The sequence below is a fragment of the Phyllosticta capitalensis genome (assembly GCF_038381095.1).
Source record: "Phyllosticta capitalensis strain CBS 128856 chromosome Unknown BKA78scaffold_3, whole genome shotgun sequence".
Lineage (NCBI taxonomy): Eukaryota > Fungi > Ascomycota > Dothideomycetes > Botryosphaeriales > Phyllostictaceae > Phyllosticta > Phyllosticta capitalensis.
Window position 1 is genome coordinate 2,913,438 of NW_027117441.1, and position 22,358 is coordinate 2,935,795.

A 22,358-nucleotide genomic window follows, 5' to 3' on the forward strand; every position below is an offset into this window, starting at 1 on the left:
AGTCGTGGGAATTGTATATGAGGAGTGGGTATGAGAAGGTCTGATGGGATGGGGGTGAAGGGGAGCATTCAGGGGTAATAGCGTCTGGCTTCATGATCACTTCGTGCTTATCTTTCCACATCATAGATTTTTGCAGAGAGACAAAGCAATGCTCCGAGAAAAGCCGACGAAAAAGTGGTTTGCGCTTCAGTAGCTCCGACTTCGTGTCGGAAAACAGCAGTCAAGTGCCAGGCTGCGAGCTGCAGATATCGATCTGAGCGCGGAAGGCCAGGAGATATTATACTTCAAATCCTCCTGCGGTCGGGAAAACCCGATGACAGTCCACGTGCTCCGCGCAAAAAGATGGCCCAATACCTCCAGCAGAGCCTCGCGTGACTCCAGCGTCTTGTGAGCTTTCGCCCCGCGCCCCGCGCTAGCATTAGTCACTTCTGCGCATTTTCAGGGGTATAAATACCGTACGCACCCTTCTCTTGTTTTTCAGTCCAACAACGGCTCCGCAATCCTACCCATTGACAGAACATGGTCTTCCGTGCTACTCCCTGCGTGTTCCTGTCGCCCTGACGCCTGTCCCACTTCTTCTGGAGCGGGAGCCTGCAAACACAGCGTCGGAAATCTTGTGATTTTGCCGTTCACTTCAAGAGAGCACTGCGCAACTTACTCAAGATCGTCACCATCGTTTGAATATGCAGTCCAACATGAACAGACGTAGATGTCCTGCTTTCCTTGTTTGTTCCCTTTTTGCTTTCGCCGTAGGTTTTGGGCACGGTCCGTTTGCTATCCAAGACCTCGTCCCTCGGGTTTCTTTTTGTTCGTTCTGCACGCATTGTGGACAAGACCCGAGCGGTATCGCCAGCAGGGCCATGTGGTCACCCTCACTCGAGCCCCTGAACTATAGAATCCCCCGCTCGCTCGCCCGTTGACTCCTTTTCTACAATTGAATTCGCTTCGAGTACGATTAGACTTCAAGTCTGGAGACTGGTTCACTTTGGGCCCTGAACAGTACACCCATCGACTAGAATATTGGCCCTTCGATTGAATCGGTGGTAAGCACGTCCGAAGTCAGGGCCATAAGTCGTCATCAATTTTGAAAAGCGACGAGAGACTGCGACGATGTAATGACGGTTGAGTGCGCTTCAACACGTTGCAGAAGATTGCATGGGGTTCGAAGGACAAAGAGTAGGGAGGGATGAAGGGAAGAGCTGGACAGAGAGCGCAAAACAGTGTGTTCAGCGTCATTATCTGTCTTCCAGTGTAATGGTCGCAAGGGGCTGTTCGAGAGGAGCAGATCCAGGCTGTTGTTGGACAGAAGATTTGAGAGCTTTTAGGGGTCCTTTATACTCGAAGGAAGCAAGCAAGCAAGCGCAAGATCACGAGCCAACTGTGAAGGGAGTCACATGCACTGGACCGCAGCAAAGTGCCCCCAAATGATCCGATCACTGGCACCAGGTCGCCCCTGAGCTATAAAACCCGCGCACGTCGCCGGTCAACTTTTGTTTTTGCAAGCAGCCTTGGGTCAGTCTACTAGACTGACGGCCGGCAACAGGCCCCGGGATTCTGGGAATGGAATCTTTTCACTTTATGAGCTTGGAGTCTGCTCTGGGATGTCTTCGTAATCTCCAAAAGAAGACTGAAGGACCAGGCAGCAAACATGTTGAAAGCTTGGAAGAAGATTCTAATAATTACAAGATGGTGCTGCGGGTGTTTTCACAATAGCTAATAATGACGATTAGTACAAATTTTTGCTATTGGGGCAAACTGGCGGAAGGCTAGGGGGAGAAGATAGTTGGTGTGCCAAAAGATGCGGTAAAACAGACAACAAAAGCACAAAGTGGAGAACGGTGTAGCATCGCTCTCAGTCGATGCCAGAAAGGCAAGACTGCAGAGCTGTTGGACAGAAGCGCCGCGCAGTCAAGCATCTTTTATAGACAAATAAAAGGGTCAAGCTCTCACCTAGGAGGACAGAAGTCACAAGATATCTCGCCGGCTTCGGCTTTCATGCATCTTACATGCTCTGTCACAGCGTAGGCAACAGTCCAAAGACCCGAAATCGGACTAACTGCTCTGGCTGCCGCGTGGGTATAAAACACGCCGCTCTTCCTCTATCTCTTTGGTTGTATCAAGATCACTGGTGTTGATGCAACAGAGCTTGCTTCTATGGCCACTTGCTTCCTGGAAGTCTAGGTTGAATTTCTTCCCTTATTTGCTGTGGCTTGGTAAGATACTTAGTCAGGAGGCTCAGAGTCGAAGACTTACCACCTCCACGAAGAAGCTGTAGATTCAGGTCGACATCATCTTCCAATTTGAGTCGAAGATGGTGATTGAAAAAATGATGGGTGATGTGCAGAAGACGCGGGCTAAAGCTTCGCGCGCCCCGCATTGGCGCTAGGCTGTAAGTAGGAATATCTTTGCCGGCAAAGAACTCCAAGGCGGTGCATGAGTGCTTGAATACCCACCGTGCACACACGGTGTTGGACAAGGAAATGAAATGGGTATGGACTTGTATTGGTGTAAAGCTGATCTGGCTGGGGTAAGGTGTGTGGTGATGGAGTAACTAGTGCTGCAGACACGTCTTTATGACCACTGCTTAGTCACTTCCAAATTGAATAGCATGCTCCTGTCCCAACACCGTGTCGACTTGATGACTTGAGCACTCGCAGTGGGCCACGCGACTCTGGTGTTGGACTTTGACTTGTCGCTTCTTTTGACGGCCATTGTGGCAGTCTACTCCTCCTGTGACTGTTTCGCACCTTCCTCTTTCCGCAAGCGATTTTTCATAGTCTGCTTCATTAGTCCATGAATAATTCGCAGCAGGAGATCAGGGGCAGTCAGCAAGTAAGGAAATACCTGTATCCTCATGTTCCACATCTTCTCGTAGTCATCCCAGCCGATTGGAACCAAACGGCTTCCCTCTAGGTTTCTGGGAATTTCCATATAAATTTCCATATGACCGAAGTGTGAAAGCGTACGTCCACAACCGAAGCATTCCCAAATATCATACTCTCTCGGAAGGAGTTCGCAGATGCAATTGCCGCATGCCTCACAGGCACGCGAACCCCTGTCCAACCGGCCCGTTGGATAGCGCAACTTCAAGCAAGCTGTGCATCTCAGGACTTTGCCTTCGTCAAATGCATGGTCCTCGCTACACAAGCCCCAGGAATACAGATCATGTTGGTAGGTGCTGGGTGTTCCGTGGCATGCGCAATCAGTGCAAGTTAGTCGTTCCCACGTGCGTAAATCAGAGCGACGATCAAGAGGGTCAATGGATCGAGGGTCGACCACATCAAAACAGCCGATTCCTCGGATCTTGAAGCATTTCAGACACGCCATTTCCACGCCAAGGTCTTCGACCATGTAGCTCTCCGCGTATTTGAGGAAACAGATCTTGTCTTCGTCAGAAACCAGGGCCACGGGATCGATGATGCTTCTGAAGTAGCGGTTTGTCGCCGCGAGGAAGATGGCCGATGGGTAGTCCAAGTAGTCGAAGATTTGGTTTTGAAGCTCGCCGGGCAGTGCGCCAATGAGGCCGTTGACGGTTGTCATCATTTCCGAGGAGTCTGGCTTGAGTCGCTGGTCGGAAGCTGGAGCTGTTGCAGTGTGAGAGCCCGGTTGCTGAGGTTGTTGTAAGTCGTTCGCGCTGGAATCGCTGTTGTTCGTGATCACGCCGCGTGAGCGCAGATTGGGAGACATGGTGACGGTCGCTTGCTCAGAGCAACCTCAACGTAGACGGAAGTTGATGATGAAGAAGAGAGTTTGATGGTTTGGAGGTTCCAGAAAACAGGTGCTCGACGTGCCTGCGCTAACCCAAAGGGGAAAGGCGACTACTCCAACGACTTCCTCTCTTCACCTGGCCTGCCTCTTCCCCTTTGAACTGCAGAATCCGAATCGAGGCAAAACATCAAGTTGCTGACCAGCATCGCATGTTGGAGAGAAGTGGTTCGAGAGGACCACTTTTCGTTGACTCGCTTGCCCTAACGTCGACCGATTTCCTGACTCAGTTAGCGCGTCACGTAGTCGCGCGTTTCTCATCCGCCCTGCTCCGCTCCTTGCTCACACTCACCACCAAGACCACCACCATGTTGAGAAGACAGCCTGCGCTACCGCAGCCTCAAGAAGAGCTAGGAATCATCGGGCGCAAATGGCTGCTGTGCCCATTCATCCAACAGCACCAGCTGGAAGAAATAATCCGAACATGCGACTGGTGCGGGGAATACTTCTCGCTGTGCTGCATACACCCGCGCAGCGGTGGCCAGGCCGACCACGTCTGCCACCACCGGGCGCTCGTCTTCACTGACGGCGCCTGTCTCAACAACGGCAAGGAGGACGCGCGCGCTGGCTGCGGCGTTGTTGTTGGAACGGCTGAAGACCAGAAGTATAGCTTCCCCGTTGAGGATGAGCACGTGACGAGTCAGCGCGCCGAGTTGGTTGCCGCGTATGAGGGCATTTTGAGGGGCATGAAACACTTTCGTGAGAGAAAGGGGCATCCGAAGCCCGTGGCGCAGGAGAAGCGGAGTGAGCTTGTAGGTAATATGAAAATGCATTTGATTCAACCTCTAAACAAGGGTTTCAGGTCGTAGCAACGGACAGTGAGTATGTTGTGTTGGGAATGACTGAATGGCTTCCCAAATGGAAGGTGAGTGCAACACGCTTCTATTTGAGCACCGCTGGCACATTTATCCAATGAGCTCACCACGGTATTCGCTCTGTCTAGATCAAGGGCTTCAAGAACTCCTCGGGCAAGACGCCCAGTAACCTCGACATCTTCCTCAAAATCGACGAAAAGATCAAGGAGCTCGAGGAGCCAGAAGACATCGTCATCGGCTTCTGGCACGTCCCCCGCAAATATAATGCCGTGGCAGACAGACTCGCCAAGTTCGCAGCAAATGGCGAGGAGCCTTCGTCTGATCCATCTCATGTAGAGGTCAGTTGATACAAAGTAAGAGAAGGGCTTTGATTCTTCGGCGTGACGTCGAGTCTAGCCTAAGGGGCCGCTTCATCCAGGGAGTGATCAGGCGCTTTGCGTTCGAGCGGCGCCGTTCGACGCCAGGGAAAAGTCGATCGAGCTTGAGGTTCCTCGCGTGAGAGACGTGGCCCTTGAGTGTTGATTCATCTTTCTCACTCAACGAGAGATCGCTGATTTTGACGGATTGGCGCGTTGGAGAAAAAGAGCGAGATCCAGAGACGGGGTTTTGGAGCTTCAGACTGCTTGAAGCGCGTCGCGCCGAATGAAGGGGAAAAACTGTAGCCTGGAGGTCATCATTGGATTTTGATACAGTGTGACCCCATTGTTCGGGAAGCGGATTCGAAAGGTATTGGGTCTTCAAGTCCGCTTTGGGTCTGCCATTTTCCCAGATCCCAATCTTGATCCTCCACAAGCTTAAGCTTCGACTCAAGACTTGGCCCAGGGGAAGCTAGCCCCTGGCTTGTATGGTCCAGAGCATAGTGACCGTTGCAGCATCCACATTGCGCGAAACAATTCGGGCCTGATAGGTGGGACTCGTGATCGCAATGTCTTGACATTCTCAGTCCGCCAACCAGATCTTTAGCACCTTTCGAAGCTCACAGCCCCATCAACAGCAGTCCACTTGGCGTATTCTTTTAGATCGAGTAGTTTGGTATATCCTCCTTAACGCCAGTCCATTTATGCACATTTTATAAGAACAGTCTTGCTGCAAGCGCCTCAAATTCTCCACCTACTTAGCCGTGCCAGAGGAGATGAAGACGTCGTTTTCGAAGAATTGGTCGCGCGTCAAATTCAATGCGCCACAGTCCACTACTTCCGCTTGTGAGGTCCGACGAGCTTGGGGTACATGCGCGAAAGGTGGTAGTTGATGTTGTTCGTCTTGGTCACGTTGGATTTCTGGAGCCAGCTGTTAGAGTTGCGACGGGTGTGTGGGGGACGAGATGATCATACCGGCGCGTCCATGCATACTCTCAGCTGCTGCTCAACTGCTGCGCAGCCTCCAATGTTGTATCCGTGTGATGCCCAGCAACCTATACGTTTCCAATCAGCACACGGTTCCGCGATGCGCCTCGAGTTCGCCATTGTTGAGCCTCCTCATTTAAAACACCTTGCCCCAAAACGCTTCTTTGCATCGTCTTCTTTTGAAAGGTCCTTTCCGACTCCCAAATGTGACCGACGGCAATAGGGCTCGACGTACTCAGCACTGACGACATGATACCCAGGCATGGGTTGGGCTCGATGACATTCGGGTTCTTGACGCGCAGCTTGGGAAGCGGAGGAAGCGGGCGCTTGGGGAGCTTTTGACCGTGGGCTTTTGGCGGAGGCATTGTCGATATCGCGGTCCAAGTCGTAGCAGCGTTGCGATAATCAAGCAATTGGATGGTCGATGATCCGTCGTCCCAAAATCGAGCCATCACGGTAAAAGTTCGGCTTTGCGGCAGTCTCTCGGCAACGGCCACGCCGCGCCGTGTTTACATCTCATCCCAAGGAAAACACCTGGACTCGACAACGCCGACACGCCCATATCTCACATCTTTCTGACGGCTGACCGAGACTGGATCGCGTGGCTTCCAGTTCTCTTCACATTTCTACACCCGGGGTCGCTTCATCGCGCCTTCCGCGAAACATGGCCGACTCGAAAACGCCCACACCGCCGCCTCCCGCGGAGCAAGGACAACCCACGCGACCCTCGACCTTCGACGCTTCTTGGGATGCAGCCGATGCTTCTGTGTTCGATCCCACATCTCTTCCCCTGGCCAAAGCACCCCGCGCGTGGGAACGCCAGCCGCACTCACCTTTTGCGCGCAATGGCAAGTACCGCAAAGTCTGGAAGCGCAACGAAACGCGGACCACACGATCGAAAACAAAGGCTGGCGATGGGAAGGAGGTGGTGAAGAAAGGCGAGCAAAGCGGCACGCACACTCCAAGGAAAGTCGTCAAGAAACGCGCTCTGGACGCGCTGCCGGCAGACACAACCGCAACACCTGGCAGAGTTCGGCCGAAGAGCAAGGCATTCGCAGCTACGCGGTACGATTCGCCGCGAAGACAAAGTGGGAGGATTGCACGTTCGTCCATAAGTTCCATTATCCCAATGTCCATGGCTGACAAACTCAGGCAAACTTGTGTCTACGGGTCTCTCTGAATCGGGCTCCGACGCCTACGGCTCTGTTTGGACTGGCACTCAGTCTCAGAAGAACACGGCTGCTAAGAATTCAGTGGAACATATTCACAGCCGCGACGCGCAATCGGCAGATAGTCCTCACTCGGAGACGATGGAAGCAGTCACGCAAGACTCGACGGCCTCGGAAGCCGCGCAAGAGGAACCAACACTTGAGACGGAACAAAAGCCCGCACAAGCTTTGGTTACTGGCGAAGATCAAATAGCGGAGCAAGTGGTCGAGCAGGAAACAGCTGAACAGGAACAAACCAAGGTCACACAGGACCCGAGTGACGAAGAAGGAACAGAGGGCGACGCTATCCCTGGACCCGAAGAAGCTCCCAACGGCGCTGCGCTCGAATCCGCCATTGATACCTCGGAGCTTTCAAGCGACTTACACGAAGTGTCTGAAGCAGCCACCATCACCACCGATCAAGAGACGGCGGAGCTGCAAGACGACCTGGAACAGCACAAAACCCACGAGGAAGGCACCGAGTCTCGCCATGAAGTGCCGGGAGACCCAAAGATTGAAGGGCAGCCTCCCGTTGACAGCGTTGAGCAAACCACGGAAGCGCCAAGGAAAGAAGGCGCCTCGGGATCTCCGGAAGCTTCAGGACCACTTGTCGAAGAATCTGTGGCGACGCCAGAAACAGCTGCACCGGACATGCCAGTCTCTAGCATAGAGGAAGTCGATACCAGTGCGGACACCACAGCATCAACGCAGATGGAACCCACTGGTGTCCCCGAGAACCACACAGACACTGACGCTGACATCGACGTCGCTGAGTCCCATGCCTTTTGGCTATCCGTTGCGAAGGCAAAGCAGGAGGAAAGGGACGCTCAAAGGGCGGAGAATGCTCAGATCGCGCAGGAGGAGTCTGTCGGGACGCCGGAGATTGAGTTGACGACTGAAGACCAAAGCTTCACCCAAGAGTCGAGTGGGCAACAAAATCAACTTGAGGAGGAACAGGCAGAGGCCGAACAGCCTGCCCAGTCTAATGTCGAAGCCGAAAGCCCCAAGGAAGAACCCACCTTGGTAAACGATGCCAGCAATGGAATCTCTCCGCAAGACACGTCCTCTACGAATCAACAGGAACCGGCTCGAAGGCCCAACCTCGAATTCAGCGCGAGCAAATTGTTTGGCGAAGCTCCTGAACCAAGCGAGAACGAGAAGGAGCAAGAAGGAGTCGACCAGGATACAAATCTCAGGGATGGGTACGATGAAGGGGAAGACTCATTGATCGACATGCCATCGCCGTCACTTTCAAACAACGAGTCGCCGAATTTTGCTTCCGTTGCCGACACGTTGACGCTGAATCTGCCGGACAAGCTGTATACCAAGGACGACGAAGCTTCAGAAGAGGAGCCTGGCGTGGATTCCCCCACCGACGTCGACGCTGCTTATCTGAGAGAATTTCTTTCTCGCAGCGATGCTGCCAAGGCGAAGCGAGCGACCATCTCCAAGCGCGAGTCCTTGACCAACCGTCGGGATTCAGGTCGGGTTCGGCAAGCTCTTGAGTCTCCACGGGTGGCTCTGGAAACAAAAGATCCCAACTCGCCTCAATATAGCGACTCGCCGTATAAGCGCCTGAGAGAAGGCCGTGAGCTAAAGTCTGAAGAGGCAAAGAGACGGAAATTGGAATTGCCACTCGATGCCGAGTTGAAAGCTTTGATCGAGGAAGGTCTTGCCTTCCATATTGCGTTGGACTGTGGCACACTGGATATTACAGAAGACGCCACTCCAGAACCCGAGGCCGCCCCAGAACCCAAATCGACTCGCCGCAGCTCTCGAGCACGAACAACGCGCCTCCCCGCGACTCCTTCAGCCTCTGCGCCGAACCGCATTCCCGTGCGTCGTGCAGATGGAACCGCGCCGGTCGTACTCAAAAAGACTGAAGCCCAAGAACTTGCGATTGCCACGCGCACAAACACCCGCAAGAACAAAAGCGGTGCCGTCGCCGCGCCGGCTCGGCTTAAGAAGCTTCAGGCTGAGGCGCTCAAGGCCGAGTCGTCACCAAGTCCGCTGCTTGTTTGCTCTGATCCCAATGTCGAAGTTTTCGAGGCAAGTAGGATCAAATGGGACCAGCAGCTCGTCTATTTCCAGGAAAAGGAGAGTTCGTCTCCAGAATCCTTGTCTGACGATGAGCTGGCCACCGGAGGCGTGGATGAGAGCCTCAAGTCAAAAAAGGCTGCTACGTCGCGTGCGAAGCGCACCAAGGGGCTCGGTGCTTCCAATGGAACTCCATCAAAGGGTCTGCTCGCGCTCGCGAGCTTGCTTCCAGAATCGGTTGTCAAAGAGAGTGAGGCCTCAAAACCCCGAGCGAAGAAAACCGCGGCCAAAACAGGCAGGCCAAAGAAGGGTAGCGCACAAGCAAAGGAGGAGGTCCAAAAGGAGCCAATCAATTCAGACCCTTTGGCATCTCTTGTGGAGACCGCCGAAAAGCCACGCAAAGAGACTCCAATCCCCCTTCCCAAACCCAACCCTCCCAGGTTTCCGGCGTCGCAACTTCCAATGCCGGCTTCAGCGAAGAAGAGCCGTCTCCAGAGCCCTAAGAAGATCAAGTTGCCAGAACCTGCTCAGCCTGCGGCCAAGCCAGCACAGAGCAAAGCAGGCGGGGTCGGCATCACGGGCGGTACGCCCAAAAAGATGCCGGCTACCAGACTCAATGCAACGAGCGGCGAGAGCTCCGGTGGTGCAGCGGGGAGCGGGATGAGCATAGGACAGAGAAGACGCGCAGGAAGGAGGGCATAGATGGAGAGCGGCGCAGCAGCAGCGTGCGAGTGTGCCATGGCGCAGTTCACGGAGTAGACTTTGTATGACTTGTTTTCTCTTTCATGGTGCGGGTAGACTGGATACCCTTTATCAATACCAACGGGGATATTTGCGGAGTCTTAGGCCGGGTAACATTTATGCGGCGTTTGGGGGAAGGATCGTGTAGGGTGTGGCTGTGGGCTACGTCTGTTTCTCCAACGATTTGAAAGCACGTTTTGGTCTAGTGTTCCCGCGCGATTTTGTTCCTCTGTTGTGCTTGTCGACGTCGAGCTTTTTGGCCGGGCGTGCGAATTGGGCTAGTCTGTGATACGTGAAAAGACGGAGATTATCGCCCGGTTTGGAGTGTCGGAGGCGACGCAAGGGGAATGTTGGCGCTTGGGAGGAGGGCTGATGGGAATGCCTGATGGGGACTAGCGCGGGTGATTCGAGTTGTTCTTCTCTTGCTCACGACGGCCGACTCTGCGGCCACTGGATTCGACGGCCAACAGCAGCCACATCACTGCTTCTGCATGGCACTGCAGCTGCAAACACACATCACTCGAACCACCGGGGTATCGTGGTGCAACCGAATGTGAAGAGCATGGGCGGGCGCTTACAGCTCACCAATCAGCGCCGACAATGCACGACCTCACCTCTGACTGGCCCGACTTTCACGCTTTGCCGTCTGTTGGCAGTCCACATTGTCCCTGATATATACGTTTCCCATGCACCACCTCGTGGCGTGCGTTTGCAAGCCCCTCGATCCCCTCTGTCGTCGTCGCAGCTCTGTCGCGACTTGGAGACCGGCCACCGCACTTGCTCAGCTTCGGCATGAGTGATCATGTTGAGAGCCACTTCTGGACCGCTGAAACGACAAGTCGCACTCCTCATCCTGTTCACGCTTCGTCCCGCAATCTCGACGCCAGGAGCCTTTGACGTCGACTTTACCAAAAACGTTGCGCCGGCCGCGCAGAACAGTCTGGACGACAGAAGCCGCCTGCCCGCCCAAGTCTGCGGCATTATCGGCGCGTACCTGGCCGTCGTTTTCCTCATCGGTGTTTCACTCCTCACGTTTGGACGCAAGATGCGGCGCGCGGTGCATGATCGAATCGACGTGGTCAAGGCCAATCAGGCAAATGGTTTCGAGCTGTCGCCGCTCTCGCCCGGGTCCACCAGCCGGTCTAGATGGTGGCCGCAGAGCCCCAACAACCGTTTGAAGCAGGCCTTCAAACGAAACCCGCAAAGTACAAATCCAGAGAGCGTGCCGACCAGTCCGCTCAGCGCAACAGAAAGCATGGCGTCCTTTGATCAACACTTTTTGCGGAGTCAGCAGGAGCAGCGGCAGCGCGAGATGGAGGTTTTGTATGCGGCCGTCATGGAGCATGATGAGGAGAGGAGAAAGCAAAAGATGCGCGAGTCGGCCGAAGAGCTTGTCGATGAGGACAGCATTCGAAAGGATACCAAGGATGCTGGTCTCAGTCCGGCCAAGCTCAACACCAACAATTCCCTTTACCCGCACGGCAACCAGCAGCCCCCCAGCCCGGCCAGTCTCTCGCCACGTAGTCCTGTCCGCGCCATATACCCTTCTGGAGCCCGCCGTCAATACTCAGGGCCTCCTCCAACTGTCCAGGAAGGATCCGGACCGGCTCCGCAGCAGGAAGAGCAACCATCACTGTCCCCGCGTGGGTTCTTCTCGCGAGCCCGTACACCATCCCATGGCTCAAGCGGCAGCAAATCGCGCCGCTCCATCCGCAACCTGCGCATCAGCAGCCCCATCCCGCGCTTCTCGGCGGCAGAGCGTGACGAAGAAGCCAGAACACCGCTGTCCCCTCGTCACTACAACCCAGGACCGCCTCCTGAGCCGCCGTCGGCCACAACCGTCGACACGCCCACGACGGCCGAGTCGCTAGGGCCGTTCAGATACGACGACCTCGACCGCCCGCCGACGTACTATCGCCCCGAAGTGCCGCAGCAGTTCCCTCGCCGCTCTTCGGCGTCGAGTCCCATCAAGGACCCGTACCGCAGCAGCCGGACGAGCAACAATGGCAGTCCGCCCCCTCACTTTCCCCTGCACCCGGCGGCGCCCGCCTCGCCCACTACCACCACCGTCCCCATCCTCCTCGACCGCCCGCACACCGCCCGCCACCATGCCCCTCCGCCGCCCTCGCTCCGCCTAGCCACGGCAACGCACTCCTCACAGGGCCCACCCACCGCGCACTCAGCCGCCAGCAGCACGAGCACTCTCCCCTTCCGGGCGCTTCACCCCGAACCAGCCGCGTCCTCACCCATCGCAACCAAAACAACGGTCCTGGAAACGCGCCGCCGCGACCCACGCGGCCTGCTGTCGCCGGCGTCGCGTCTCCGCACGCCAGGGACCGCGGGTGGAGGCGTCCCTATGACCCCGTACAGCCCCTACATGCCGTTCACGCCCGTCACGCCCGTCACGCCGCACCTGGTGACGCGCAAGGAGCGCAAGGCGCGCGAGAAGGAGGAGAGGCGGATGCGGGGACGCGCGGCGGCTGTTGTGGATGAGGGCGACGAGGTGGGTAAGGTGGATTGGGGCGATGCGTATTGAGTCTGATGGCAAGGGGTTGGTGGCCTGGGGGTCTGGGGGTCTGGGGAAAGGCAGGGGTGGGCTGGGGTGGATGTGTGCGTGTGCTGAGTGTGACTCTGGAAAATTGTGTGGGGATTCTGGGTGTTTTCTTTTTTTTTCTCTTGTGTCAAACCGAAATTCCTCGCAGTCTCCTCATCAGCCATCAGAGATGGGTGGGGAAAATGCTGCCTTCTTTTCTGTTCGTCCCAGTGGAAGTTGGAACCCCCTGTATCGAGGCGTTTTGGTAGCCTGCTCGAGAACGAGCCGAGACGTCTCTCCTCGCTGGCACGACCGGCATCTAAAGCCAGACGAGACGTGAGCTATGTGTTGGTCCAAATCTGTGTCCAAATTGTATTTACCATGGAAGTCGACCACCAACATAGATAGGCGCCGAAGCCGACATGAACAAGTCAAGCTCTGAAAAATGACTGCTCAGAGCCACCTACATATGTATATGTATGCGTACCACATCCACACCCCCTGACCAACAACCACACACCTACCTACACCAACTCAAACTGCACCACGCTCTCCCCTCCGCCCTCCACACTCACAATCTTCTCCCCCCTAACCTCCCTCCCGCCAACACCCACCCTCCCCTTCGTCCCCGCCGGCGCGCTCACTCTCACCTTCACCACCTCCACCTCCTCCCCCTCCCGCATCCACTCGACCGCCACACTCCCCCCTCCCCCCACCGGCACCCTGCCCCTCGCCCAGCTGACGCCCAAATCCCGCCTGACCGCCTCAAACGCCGGCACCACGACTTGCCACTCGCGGAACCCGGGCGCCGTGGCGCGCACCCCGAGGACGAATGAAGGGAGCATGTACGTGGGCGCGCCGCCCCAGGGGTGGCTGAGCGAGGTGTAGGCGGAGAGGGCGGGGATGGGGGCGCGGGAGAGGCCGGGTGTAAGGTATTCCCAGCTGGCGCCCGAGGCGTAGCTGGGGTGCAGCATCGACGGCCAGAGGGACGTGAGGAGGTGGAGGAAGGGGATTGACGCTTCTGTGGTGTTTGTCGTCGTCTCGTCCGAATCATGCTCGGAGGAAGAGGACGACGACGACAACACCGACGCAACCGCGCTCAGCAAAAAGCCATTCGTGTTCGGGCTAATCTGCGTGCTCTCCCCGCAGTCCGTCGCGCTATTGTCCTTGTACCCGACACCGCAGCGCAGCTCGTCGAGCGCGGCGACGGCGGCCAGCGCCTGCGTCGCGTTGGCCACGCCGGCCAGGATGGCGAACGCGGTGCCCGAGACGGACGACGAGTTGGCGAACGACGCGATGTCCGTGGCGTAGGTGCCGCGGGCCGGGTTCCAGAGGCGCGCGTTGATGGCGTCGGCAACCGTGGCGGCGGTTGCGGTCCACGAGGCTGCGGAACTGTTGTCGCCGATTGCGCTGGCCACGGCGGACATGCAGCGGAGGGCGTAGACGAAGGCGGAGGAGGGCGCGGTGCCGTTTGCGGCGCCGAGGAAGAAGGCGCCGGGCAGCGCGTCCGAGGTGCTGATGAGGCCGGAGTCGCTGTTCACGAGCTGCAGGACGGCGGTGACGACGCCCTTCAGCTCGTCCCAGTGCGAGCGCAGCGCGGGCAGCGCGTCGGCGCCGTAGTGCTGGTAGAACTCGCCGGCGGCGGCGAGGAAGAGGAACTGGTAGTCGAGCAGGCCGTAGCCGTCGGCAAAGGCGGCGATGTATTGGGTTGACGAGCCCATCTTGGGCGACATGCCGGCCAAGTCGGCGAAGATGGAGCCCTCGGGGCCGCGCCAGTCGAGCAGGAAGGCCAGCGTTTCCGACAGGAAGTCGGTGCGGCCGGTCGAGTGGGCGAGGATAAAGGCCGTGTGCAGGAAGTCGCCCGACCACGCGAGCCGGTCGCGTTTGGCGCCGTCCAGGCATACCGAGTGCGTGTTGGCCGCGACGCCGTACTCGGTCAGGGTGGGTGACTCCGAGGTCATGGCGTTGTGGTAGAGCCTTGTGCCGTTGCTCGCCGTGACGCTGACATCTTTGACGTACGCCGCCTGGTCTTGGAATGGTCCGAATCCCCACGTTCCGAGGGTTGCGTCGCCGTTGGCTCCAAATGTGGTTTCCCAGTCGGGGACAGTGTTGGCGTTTGACACGAAGATGGGGCTGCTCCCGTTGATGGAGACGGAGTATCCGGTGGCATTGATCGAGGTCGAGATGCTGTACCACTCATTTTCTCTGATGACTAGATCCACCGGATATTGGACAACCGGGCCAGTGGTCAATGTCGTTTGGTTGACAAGACTGTAGCCAAAGCCAGTGACGAGCGTGTTCGGGGGTAGAAGACTGCGGTTGGTGTTGAGGAAGGTTCCCTCTGGGTACTCGCTCGTCAGGACCAGATAGGGTCCATAGCCGCCAACAGCAGCAGCAACGCGCCAACCTGTACCGCCTCTTGCAATCTTGGTGCTGAAAGTCATGGTATAGTTGCTGTAGTTTGGCCCGAGTGCAGACTGCGCAGGGGCCTGGCCGCGGATGAATGCACCTTCGTCAGTGATTTCCCATGTCGACGGTGCTGAGCCATTGGCAACACAAGCCTGTTGAGAAGCGCGAGCACCCAGGCCCCAAATCTGGTTGAGCGTGTCGTTGGACGATTCAAAGTACCCAGGAAGCTCGTCCAGCGGCGTATTGTCGCTAGTCGACGCAAGTCCAACCCGGGAGATCGTGATGCTTGCGTCCCCCAAGACCTTGATTCCTTGCCATCTCAAGCCACCCTGAATGAAGAATGACTGGACCCGGCCTGGCTCGGTGACGTTGAAAGTTTCGACTCGGAAAGTGTTGCTCAGCCCGTTCGAAAAGGTCCAGGGGCCGTCTGCTTGCGGCTCATCAAGATACGCTTTGCCTTCCGAGTACCTGAGTTCAATTTGGACCCCTGGGTCCGACAGGCTTGCGACTTCAATGAACGGGAATCCTGCGCTTTCGGTGCCATAGTCTAATACAGTTGTTGGATTCGACCTGCTCAATGAAATGACAGATGAGTCAGAATAGGGCAGATTTTCGGACGTCGAGTTGGTCTGGAGGGTCGTTGGATAAATATCCGTTGTGCTGGTAGTTTTGTTAGTCTGCGTACGAGCAATTCAGAGAAAATCTGGAGCTATATAGCTTCCTGGTCTTGAATGACCTTGAGCATAGTTTGCCCAGTCACAGGAGGTATTCTTCAGCAGAAGCGTAACCCAAGGCTTGAAGCAAAAGTAGCCAGTACGTTGTACCACAACCCACCATGCCATTGCAGAAGGGATGTGAAATCGCAAAGTGTGAGCTAGAATGCAGAATCACTTACACCACGAGCTCTCCGGCGTCAGCAAATGCATGGAGTGCCACGAAGACAAAGCATATCGTAGACCGCAGCGAGCTCCTTTTGCTAACCATGGCTCCGTCGAAAGTAGGACGAGAAAAGAAGCTGGTCAGACCCCCGTCTTGTGACGGCAGCGATGAATATAACAACTGCCATCATGGACAAGTAGCCACAGGGGCTTGGCCGAGCACTGGTCGCCTCAAAAAGGGCAACGTTCGTCCGGCGTAGGTGTCATTGTCGTTGTGGAGCCGAAGCACAACTCCGGGATTGTGGAGAAACCTTGCGCAGATCCTGGTTGGCTATTCGACACGAAGCAAAGGAAAACTACTCGAATTGGTTAACGAGCTGGAGGGCGGGCGCCACCCGGCAGATATTCCAATGAAGACATCTGCAGAGTAAAGAAGTCTTGAGAGGCTTCTTGGCCGCAGAGAGCGCCTGATGATATCCGAATCGGCCATGACGCACGCGGCGATGGCCTGAGCGCCGTCCACGCAAGTCGGCCGTATCTATCGGGAAGCAAACAGGAACATCAGCGAGATCTCGGTGCATTTGGCTCCGATGCTGACAATCCAGGGGTAATCGATATGTCTGTTGCTTTTGTCATTTGATGGGACTTGCGAAAGTGGCCCTGGTTTAGAGAGGGAGAGGATTTGCTCTTGATTATGTCCCTAGGAAGAAGTATCTGAAAAGCTGGAAGTGTAAGAAGCTGGAGATTTTGACATGAGACCGTAAAGTATTCTTTCGATGCTTTCTCAAAACTGTCTCTGTCAATTGATTGCTCCTCAGGTGGACGTCTCGTGCCCCGCAATAATCGGTTTTGCGGGGTATCTCCATCCGGAGGGCTCGCCTAGAAAGAGTGCAATCGCATCATACCGAGATCCGACGGAGAGCAAGCTACTTAGATCTCTGCAGATAGCTGACATTAGTAGGTCAGTATTACTAGGCTAGCGTCGGCGGTGCGACCCGATGCATAGTTGATGTCCAACTTTACCGTACTGAACATACGAACACGAGAAACTGAATGAGAACCTGGATTTTGGATCTGCAATATGCACTGTAAGTTGCATCAGGAAGTCTTGAGTTGAGGAGGTTCTCGGGTTTGGAGTAGAATCGTGCCCTGCCTGCGCTTGGTCTACATGGTCTGCTGGATTCGGAGATACCAGCCACTGGAGGCGTCGGAATTCTGGATAGACAGGCGTCCACAAAGTTGAATGGTGAAAGTCTGAGAGATAAAAGGGAGCAAAACTGTTGCACCACATGAGCGCCAGTCTCATGAAGTGAAAACGTACAGACACATTCGCTTGAAGCTTTGAACTGGCGTCCATGTCCGGGAGCAGGTTCATTAGCCTGTCGCTTCAACGCAACGCTTGGCCTGAAAAGTTTCCCGAGCTCTTTTACAAATGCACTACTGCTCGTCTCAAGTCTGGCTTGGATATGGCCACCAGATGATGACCAGTAGTCTGAATGGAGACACCTCTAACGCCGTGGTATGCCCAAGTCCCTTTTGCTCCTTTCCATCCACCAGTTACCGTTCTGGAGTAATCTTTTTCAATTCTTAGTCCCTTCCGTTCTCTTCCTTCCACTTCTCAAGGTACAATTTGCCGCTGAGCGGGCCTTCCTTGTCCGGGTAAGTCGTCTTGGTCTCTCTTGGGTCGAGTCGTTTCGTGACGAATGGCGTGAGCTGGTACGTTAATTAGCGACCCATTGACAGCAAGCACGATTGAAAAGCTTACATCAAAGCCTGTCAAGTCCGGGCAGACATATGTTCGGACCTTGTGGTATTCGACAATGTACTTTCCGCGAGAGGTGTGTCGACCCATGGCCCCCGAACCGGTACCCTTGTAGTAGCCCTTGTTGGTCTGCTTGGTCGTGAGCTTCAAGCGCCTGATGCTGCGCTGAAGTACCTGGGTCGGCTGCATGTTGGCGTTTGAGTTGGAGATGTGCTTGAAGACGGTCTCGATTGCTGCTGCTCGAGAAAGTCGTGTCGGCGAATCGGATTTGGCGAGTCAGGTCGCCGCCAAAATTCTGCGCACAGACCACAAACTCCAGAATTTCGTCCCTCGCCTCAGTCTTCTGCGGCGAACTTTCTTCCAACAACACGCCTTTCTCGCGCGTCTCTCTCAAAATGCCTCGAAGAATCGCGCGGAGCTCTGTCTCCGCCTCCAAGCCCAAGAATGGCCGCAAAAGGGCTCAAAATCAAAAGCGCAACCTCGACGCCTTCGCCATCGCCGAGCGCGAAGTGAACGACAACCCCAAGATTCGCAAATCTCGCATGGGCGAGCTCGAGGACGACGGTTCACGCCGAAAGCGCCAGCGCGATGACAGCGACGACGAAGATGAAGAGGACGAACGCCCAAGGCACAAGAAGCAAAGCAGGGACGACCTCGACATCAGCGAAGGCAGCGACTCGGAAGGAAACACCTGGCACGCGGGACACGTCGATGACGATGACGACAGCGACATTGACAGTGACGAGGCTTTTGGTGAAAGCGACGAGGAGAGGTTCGCAGACTTTACGTTCCGCGGAAGCGCTACCTCTAAGGACAAGAAAAAGAAGGCGCCCAAGGCTGTGGACGAGGATGGCGACCTCGACCTGGAAGAGGACGACGAGGAAAGCGGAGAGGAAGATGATGACGAGTCTTTGGGATCAGACGCCGTGGATCTTGCCCAGATGCTCGACGATTACGAGGAGGAGGAAGAAGAGGCAAAATCGAAGGGCAAGAAATCGCGCCACCAAGCGGACGAGTCGGATGAGGACGCATCTGACGAGTCCGAGTCTGCTGGTGACGACGAGGCGTCGGAATACAACATGTCCGATGAGGACGAGGACGACAACGACCCGGACAAAGTTTCAGAACTTCAAAACTTCATTTCGAGCATATCGCAGGACGCCGATGCCAAGAGCAAAAAGGACAGGACAATCAATGCTCACGAGAGCGCCGCTCCGTCGGAGTTTGGCGTTGCTTCGTCGCAAAAGCTGGACATTGGAGATCTACTGGCTGGGACAAACGACCCGAATGCTAAGAAAATGGTCAAGATGCTCAAGGACAAGAAATCTTCGAAGCGCACTGGTATCCCTGGAAAGCTGGATACTCCCTTGCCCAAAAGACAGCAAGACAAGATAGATCGCCAGGCGGCAAACGAAAAGGCCAAGGAGCAGCTCGAACGCTGGGTAGACACTGTCAAGCACAACCGACGTGCTGAACACCTTTCGTTCCCCATGAAAGATCCCGATGCGCAAGAGCCAGCTGGTGTCAAGCACCTTGTTCCTCTCAACAACGCCAAGCCGGCAAACGACCTCGAGAGCACGATCCAAGCGATCATGGAGGAGAGTGGCCTTGCGACTGGTGGCAAAGACGAAGAAGAAAAGATTCGCGAGTTTGAAGAGCTACAGACTAACAAGTTGCCTCTCGAGGAAGTTCTTGCGCGTCGTGCAGAGCTGCGCAAGGCTCGCGACCTACTGTTCAGAGAGGAAATGCGCGCAAAGCGAGTCAAGAAAATCAAGTCCAAATCATTCCGCCGAGTCCATAGAAAGGAGAGGGAGCGTCTTGATGAACAAGAAAAGGCGAGAATGGCCGCTGAGGGCATTGACATTTCCGAGGACGAGAAGGAGCGACAAGATCGTCGGAGAGCAGAGGCGCGCATGGGTGCAAAGCACCGGGACAGCAAGTGGGCAAAGGGAGTCAAGACGACTGGAAGGGCTGCCTGGGACGATGACGCTCGCGATGGCGTCAATGAGATGGCGCGCAAGGATGAAGAGCTGCGCCGTAGGATCGAAGGAAAGGACGTGCAAGAAGACGAGGGCATGTCCGATTCGAGCAGCGAAGAGGACGACGATGATTCCGACTCTGGGGACGCGCGCAGACTCCAGCGCCAGTTGAATCGCATCTCTGGTGAAGATTCGACAGAAGCTGGTGGTCTTTCAAAGCTTGCGTCTATGAAGTTCATGCAGCGCGCCGACGCTGCTCTCAAGGCCCAGAACGACGAAGATGTCAAGAGGATCCGCAAGGAACTGGCGGAAGCTGACGGAGACGGCGCTTTGGATGAGGACGAAGATGAAGAAAGCCACCAGCCGACTGGTCGCCGTGTTTTTGGTCCATCTTCTGAAAAACAAATACAGCCTGCACAAAAGCAGCCACGCAACGAGTTTGAAGAAGAGCCTGGCTCAGACGACGAGGAGGCTGGCCCGATCCACGACGATGCCCAGGACCGAGACCAATCTCGCGAGAATCGGTCGCGTCAGCAAAAGAATGTCCCTGAGAAGAAGGGTCGCAAGGCGGCTGGCGCAGTAGCTCGTACGTTTTCAGAAGACTCTGAGAATAACGTCTTAGCAGGCGCTCCTTCCAAGGGGTCCAAGTCGAAATCCAAGTCACGCCAAGGAGTATCTATCGATGCTGGTACTGCTCTGGACGCATCGGGGAGCAAATCTTCCAAGGCGGCGAAGCCATCGAAGGCAAAGGCAACTGAATCATCTGCGCCAGCTGAATCTGATGGCTGGACTGTCGTCACCTACAACAAAGAGCTATCGGACGATGAACAGTCTGACAGGGAACCAGAAAACCCTTCCGCCCTCACTAATGATGAATTGCTTCGAATGGCGTTTGCTGGCGACGAAGTGGAGCAGGCTTTTGAGGCTGAGAAGCGCGCCGTGGAAGAGGACGAAGGCGACAAAGTCATAGACAACACGCTTCCGGGATGGGGCAGTTGGGCTGGCTCTGGCCTCAGCAAAAAGGATCAGCGTAACGGCAGGCGCTTCCTCACCACGCAAAAGGGAGTCAGGAAGGAAAATCGCAAAGACAACAAGTTGAAGAACGTGGTGATTAACGAGAAACGAGTCAAGAAGAACTCGAAGTACCTAGCGTCGTCGTTGCCGTTCCCGCATCAGTCTAAGGAAGTCTACGAATCCACGCTGCGACGACCTCTCGGGCCGGAATTCAACACGAAGGAGATTTTCCAGGACGGTACAAAGCCGAGAGTCATGGTCAAACCTGGCGTCGTCATCAAGCCCCTGGCGAAGCCGCTTGTGTAGGCTGCAAAGGATTGGAGCATACTGTAGAACCTGTCGCAGAGCACGTCTAAATAGAGTAATCCAGGTATCAGGAGCATCGGCAAGGTACCAGTGCCATTGCGGCGGTCGGTGAAACGAGTGGCACCGCTTGCGGGTACACAGATGCTCTTTTTGTAAGCCACGGTGGTACCAGAGCCAGCGTGCAGTTTCCGACGTCGTCTGACGAGAGACCACACTTCTTTCATCCTGAATGCTGACTGCCAAACCCACCGATTCCTCCTGTCAATGTCATGTTTCGGTGACGTCCGGTCAGTGGCAAGGGTTCATCCTGAGCTTCGATGGCTTGCTCCCCGCCGCTGCCAACCATGCCCGCGAATCCTTGAAGGATTCATCCAGCCAACCCTCGTCAGCCTGATCATCTGGAGCCCCGTGGTTGGACTATTTCCGATCAAATGACGGCCTGCGCCGAGCGGACCGAAGCGCTGAGACCGAACCGCCCGACCGAACAACTTGAGCAGCGTGATCCAGCCGCGCTGTCATGAGGGCCGCCGAAAGTGCAGAGCCGGGGTTCCTGGCTCTCGGCAATTCGACCGTTGATCCAGTCACCACCATTGAACAGCTAAACAAGACTAACCCGCGCGATTGTGTAAACCGCCTGCCTCTCTTGTGATAGCAATGGCTTGTGGATGCGGGGCTGGCCGCTGGCCTCATGACGCGGCCAGCATCGCAGTAGCAGACGCGCTCGAGGCGTACAGAACTTCATTCCAACTCGCTGCAACGGCAAGCCGTGCATGCACAATGGCAACGTGGGCATCCTCAGCGCAGCATTGTCGCCACATCGTTACCCTTGACAACATTGGTATTTTGCAGCTTCCCGTCGCGGGACCGGGGCCGACATCTTAATCACCAAACTTTATGCTGTTGCGCTAACCGGATTGGACAACTATATTCGGCGTTTTAGGGTCTCAAACATCAAGTCGCGGCCCGCTATAGCCCTCCAAGAAAGCCAAGACAGGGAGAAACACATTCACAGCACCTATTCTTCGCCATTCACTTTGCTCTAGATCCTTTGACCAACCATTCATCGCTGGGAAAGATGCGCATGGGCCTCTTGCAGCTAAGCTCGTCGTGGTTAACTCGAGAATGCACAATGGGAGGAAAAGAAAGGATTGTTCATGTAAGCACTGCTCAACCTGGTAACGTACGCGTCTTAGCTCAATCGTCCTACCCAGAGAGGCTTTTGCAGAAACAAGCAACGGGGTTTCTTCACAAAGTGAATCAAGCGTCCACTGTCCCTGGCCTCGCTCTAGTCTTCTGACGCTGCTGCACACGCACGCCATCAGCTGTTGCTACATTTATCCGCCTCATCCTCGCAAATGATTATCATATAAACTCAATTCGTCGTCCGCTTATCCTGGTAGCAGACCATTCGGCGAGACTTGCCTCGACCAAGCCACGATCCTCGTACTGACCAACAGTCCGGGAATATATGATCTCTCTGCCAGCACGGGAATCCGTCGTCTGCAAGCTTTCTGGAAACTTTTTTATATTATAACCTTTTTTCCTTTACCACTTTCCTTATACCGTTA

The 22,358-nt window shown here is 55.5% G+C and overlaps 8 protein-coding genes across 8 annotated transcripts; 4 read left to right on the plus strand and 4 right to left on the minus strand.

Moving 5' to 3' along the window:
- Positions 1-3,104: 3,104 nt before the first annotated feature.
- On the minus strand, positions 3,105-3,687 carry BKA78DRAFT_351466 (uncharacterized protein; the record flags this gene model as incomplete). The annotated part of the gene is made up of 2 exons (XM_066891176.1): positions 3,105-3,178; positions 3,246-3,687. The coding sequence occupies 2 exons, from the start codon at positions 3,685-3,687 to the stop codon at positions 3,105-3,107; spliced, it is 516 nt and encodes a 171-aa protein (XP_066747119.1).
- Positions 3,688-4,073: 386 nt separating this feature from the next.
- Positions 4,074-4,927, plus strand: BKA78DRAFT_351467 (ribonuclease H-like domain-containing protein; the record flags this gene model as incomplete). Its single annotated transcript, XM_066891177.1, has 3 exons — positions 4,074-4,517; positions 4,568-4,630; positions 4,709-4,927. 3 exons carry the CDS (start codon positions 4,074-4,076, stop codon positions 4,925-4,927), a joined length of 726 nt encoding a protein of 241 aa, XP_066747120.1.
- Positions 4,928-5,770: 843 nt separating this feature from the next.
- On the minus strand, positions 5,771-6,288 carry BKA78DRAFT_351468 (mitochondrial 37S ribosomal protein mS37; the record flags this gene model as incomplete). Its single annotated transcript, XM_066891178.1, has 3 exons — positions 5,771-5,857; positions 5,912-5,991; positions 6,159-6,288. The coding sequence occupies 3 exons, from the start codon at positions 6,286-6,288 to the stop codon at positions 5,771-5,773; spliced, it is 297 nt and encodes a 98-aa protein (XP_066747121.1).
- A 189-nt stretch (positions 6,289-6,477) lies between these two features.
- Positions 6,478-10,115, plus strand: BKA78DRAFT_310307 (uncharacterized protein). Its single transcript, XM_066888103.1, has 2 exons — positions 6,478-7,026; positions 7,076-10,115. Exons 1-2 carry the CDS (start codon positions 6,588-6,590, stop codon positions 9,868-9,870), a joined length of 3,234 nt encoding a protein of 1,077 aa, XP_066747122.1. The 5' UTR covers positions 6,478-6,587; the 3' UTR covers positions 9,871-10,115.
- Positions 10,116-10,711: 596 nt separating this feature from the next.
- On the plus strand, positions 10,712-12,445 carry BKA78DRAFT_294169 (uncharacterized protein; the record flags this gene model as incomplete). Its single annotated transcript, XM_066886302.1, has 1 exon — positions 10,712-12,445. One exon carries the CDS (start codon positions 10,712-10,714, stop codon positions 12,443-12,445), a length of 1,734 nt encoding a protein of 577 aa, XP_066747123.1.
- A 373-nt stretch (positions 12,446-12,818) lies between these two features.
- Positions 12,819-15,915, minus strand: BKA78DRAFT_378545 (Six-hairpin glycosidase-like protein; the record flags this gene model as incomplete). Its single annotated transcript, XM_066892910.1, has 3 exons — positions 15,747-15,915; positions 13,165-15,511; positions 12,819-12,905 (listed from the first exon to the last, which is right to left on the minus strand). The coding sequence occupies exons 1-3, from the start codon at positions 15,833-15,835 to the stop codon at positions 12,819-12,821; spliced, it is 2,523 nt and encodes an 840-aa protein (XP_066747124.1). The 5' UTR covers positions 15,836-15,915.
- Positions 15,916-17,316: 1,401 nt separating this feature from the next.
- BKA78DRAFT_351472 (mitochondrial 54S ribosomal protein mL41) lies at positions 17,317-17,680 on the minus strand (the record flags this gene model as incomplete). The annotated part of the gene is made up of 2 exons (XM_066891179.1): positions 17,317-17,442; positions 17,495-17,680. The coding sequence occupies 2 exons, from the start codon at positions 17,678-17,680 to the stop codon at positions 17,317-17,319; spliced, it is 312 nt and encodes a 103-aa protein (XP_066747125.1).
- Positions 17,681-17,831: 151 nt separating this feature from the next.
- On the plus strand, positions 17,832-20,904 carry BKA78DRAFT_108246 (Utp14 protein-domain-containing protein). The gene has a single exon (XM_066882209.1). The coding sequence runs from the start codon at positions 17,887-17,889 to the stop codon at positions 20,788-20,790; it is 2,904 nt and encodes a 967-aa protein (XP_066747126.1). The 5' UTR covers positions 17,832-17,886; the 3' UTR covers positions 20,791-20,904.
- The last annotated feature ends 1,454 nt before the right edge of the window (positions 20,905-22,358 follow it).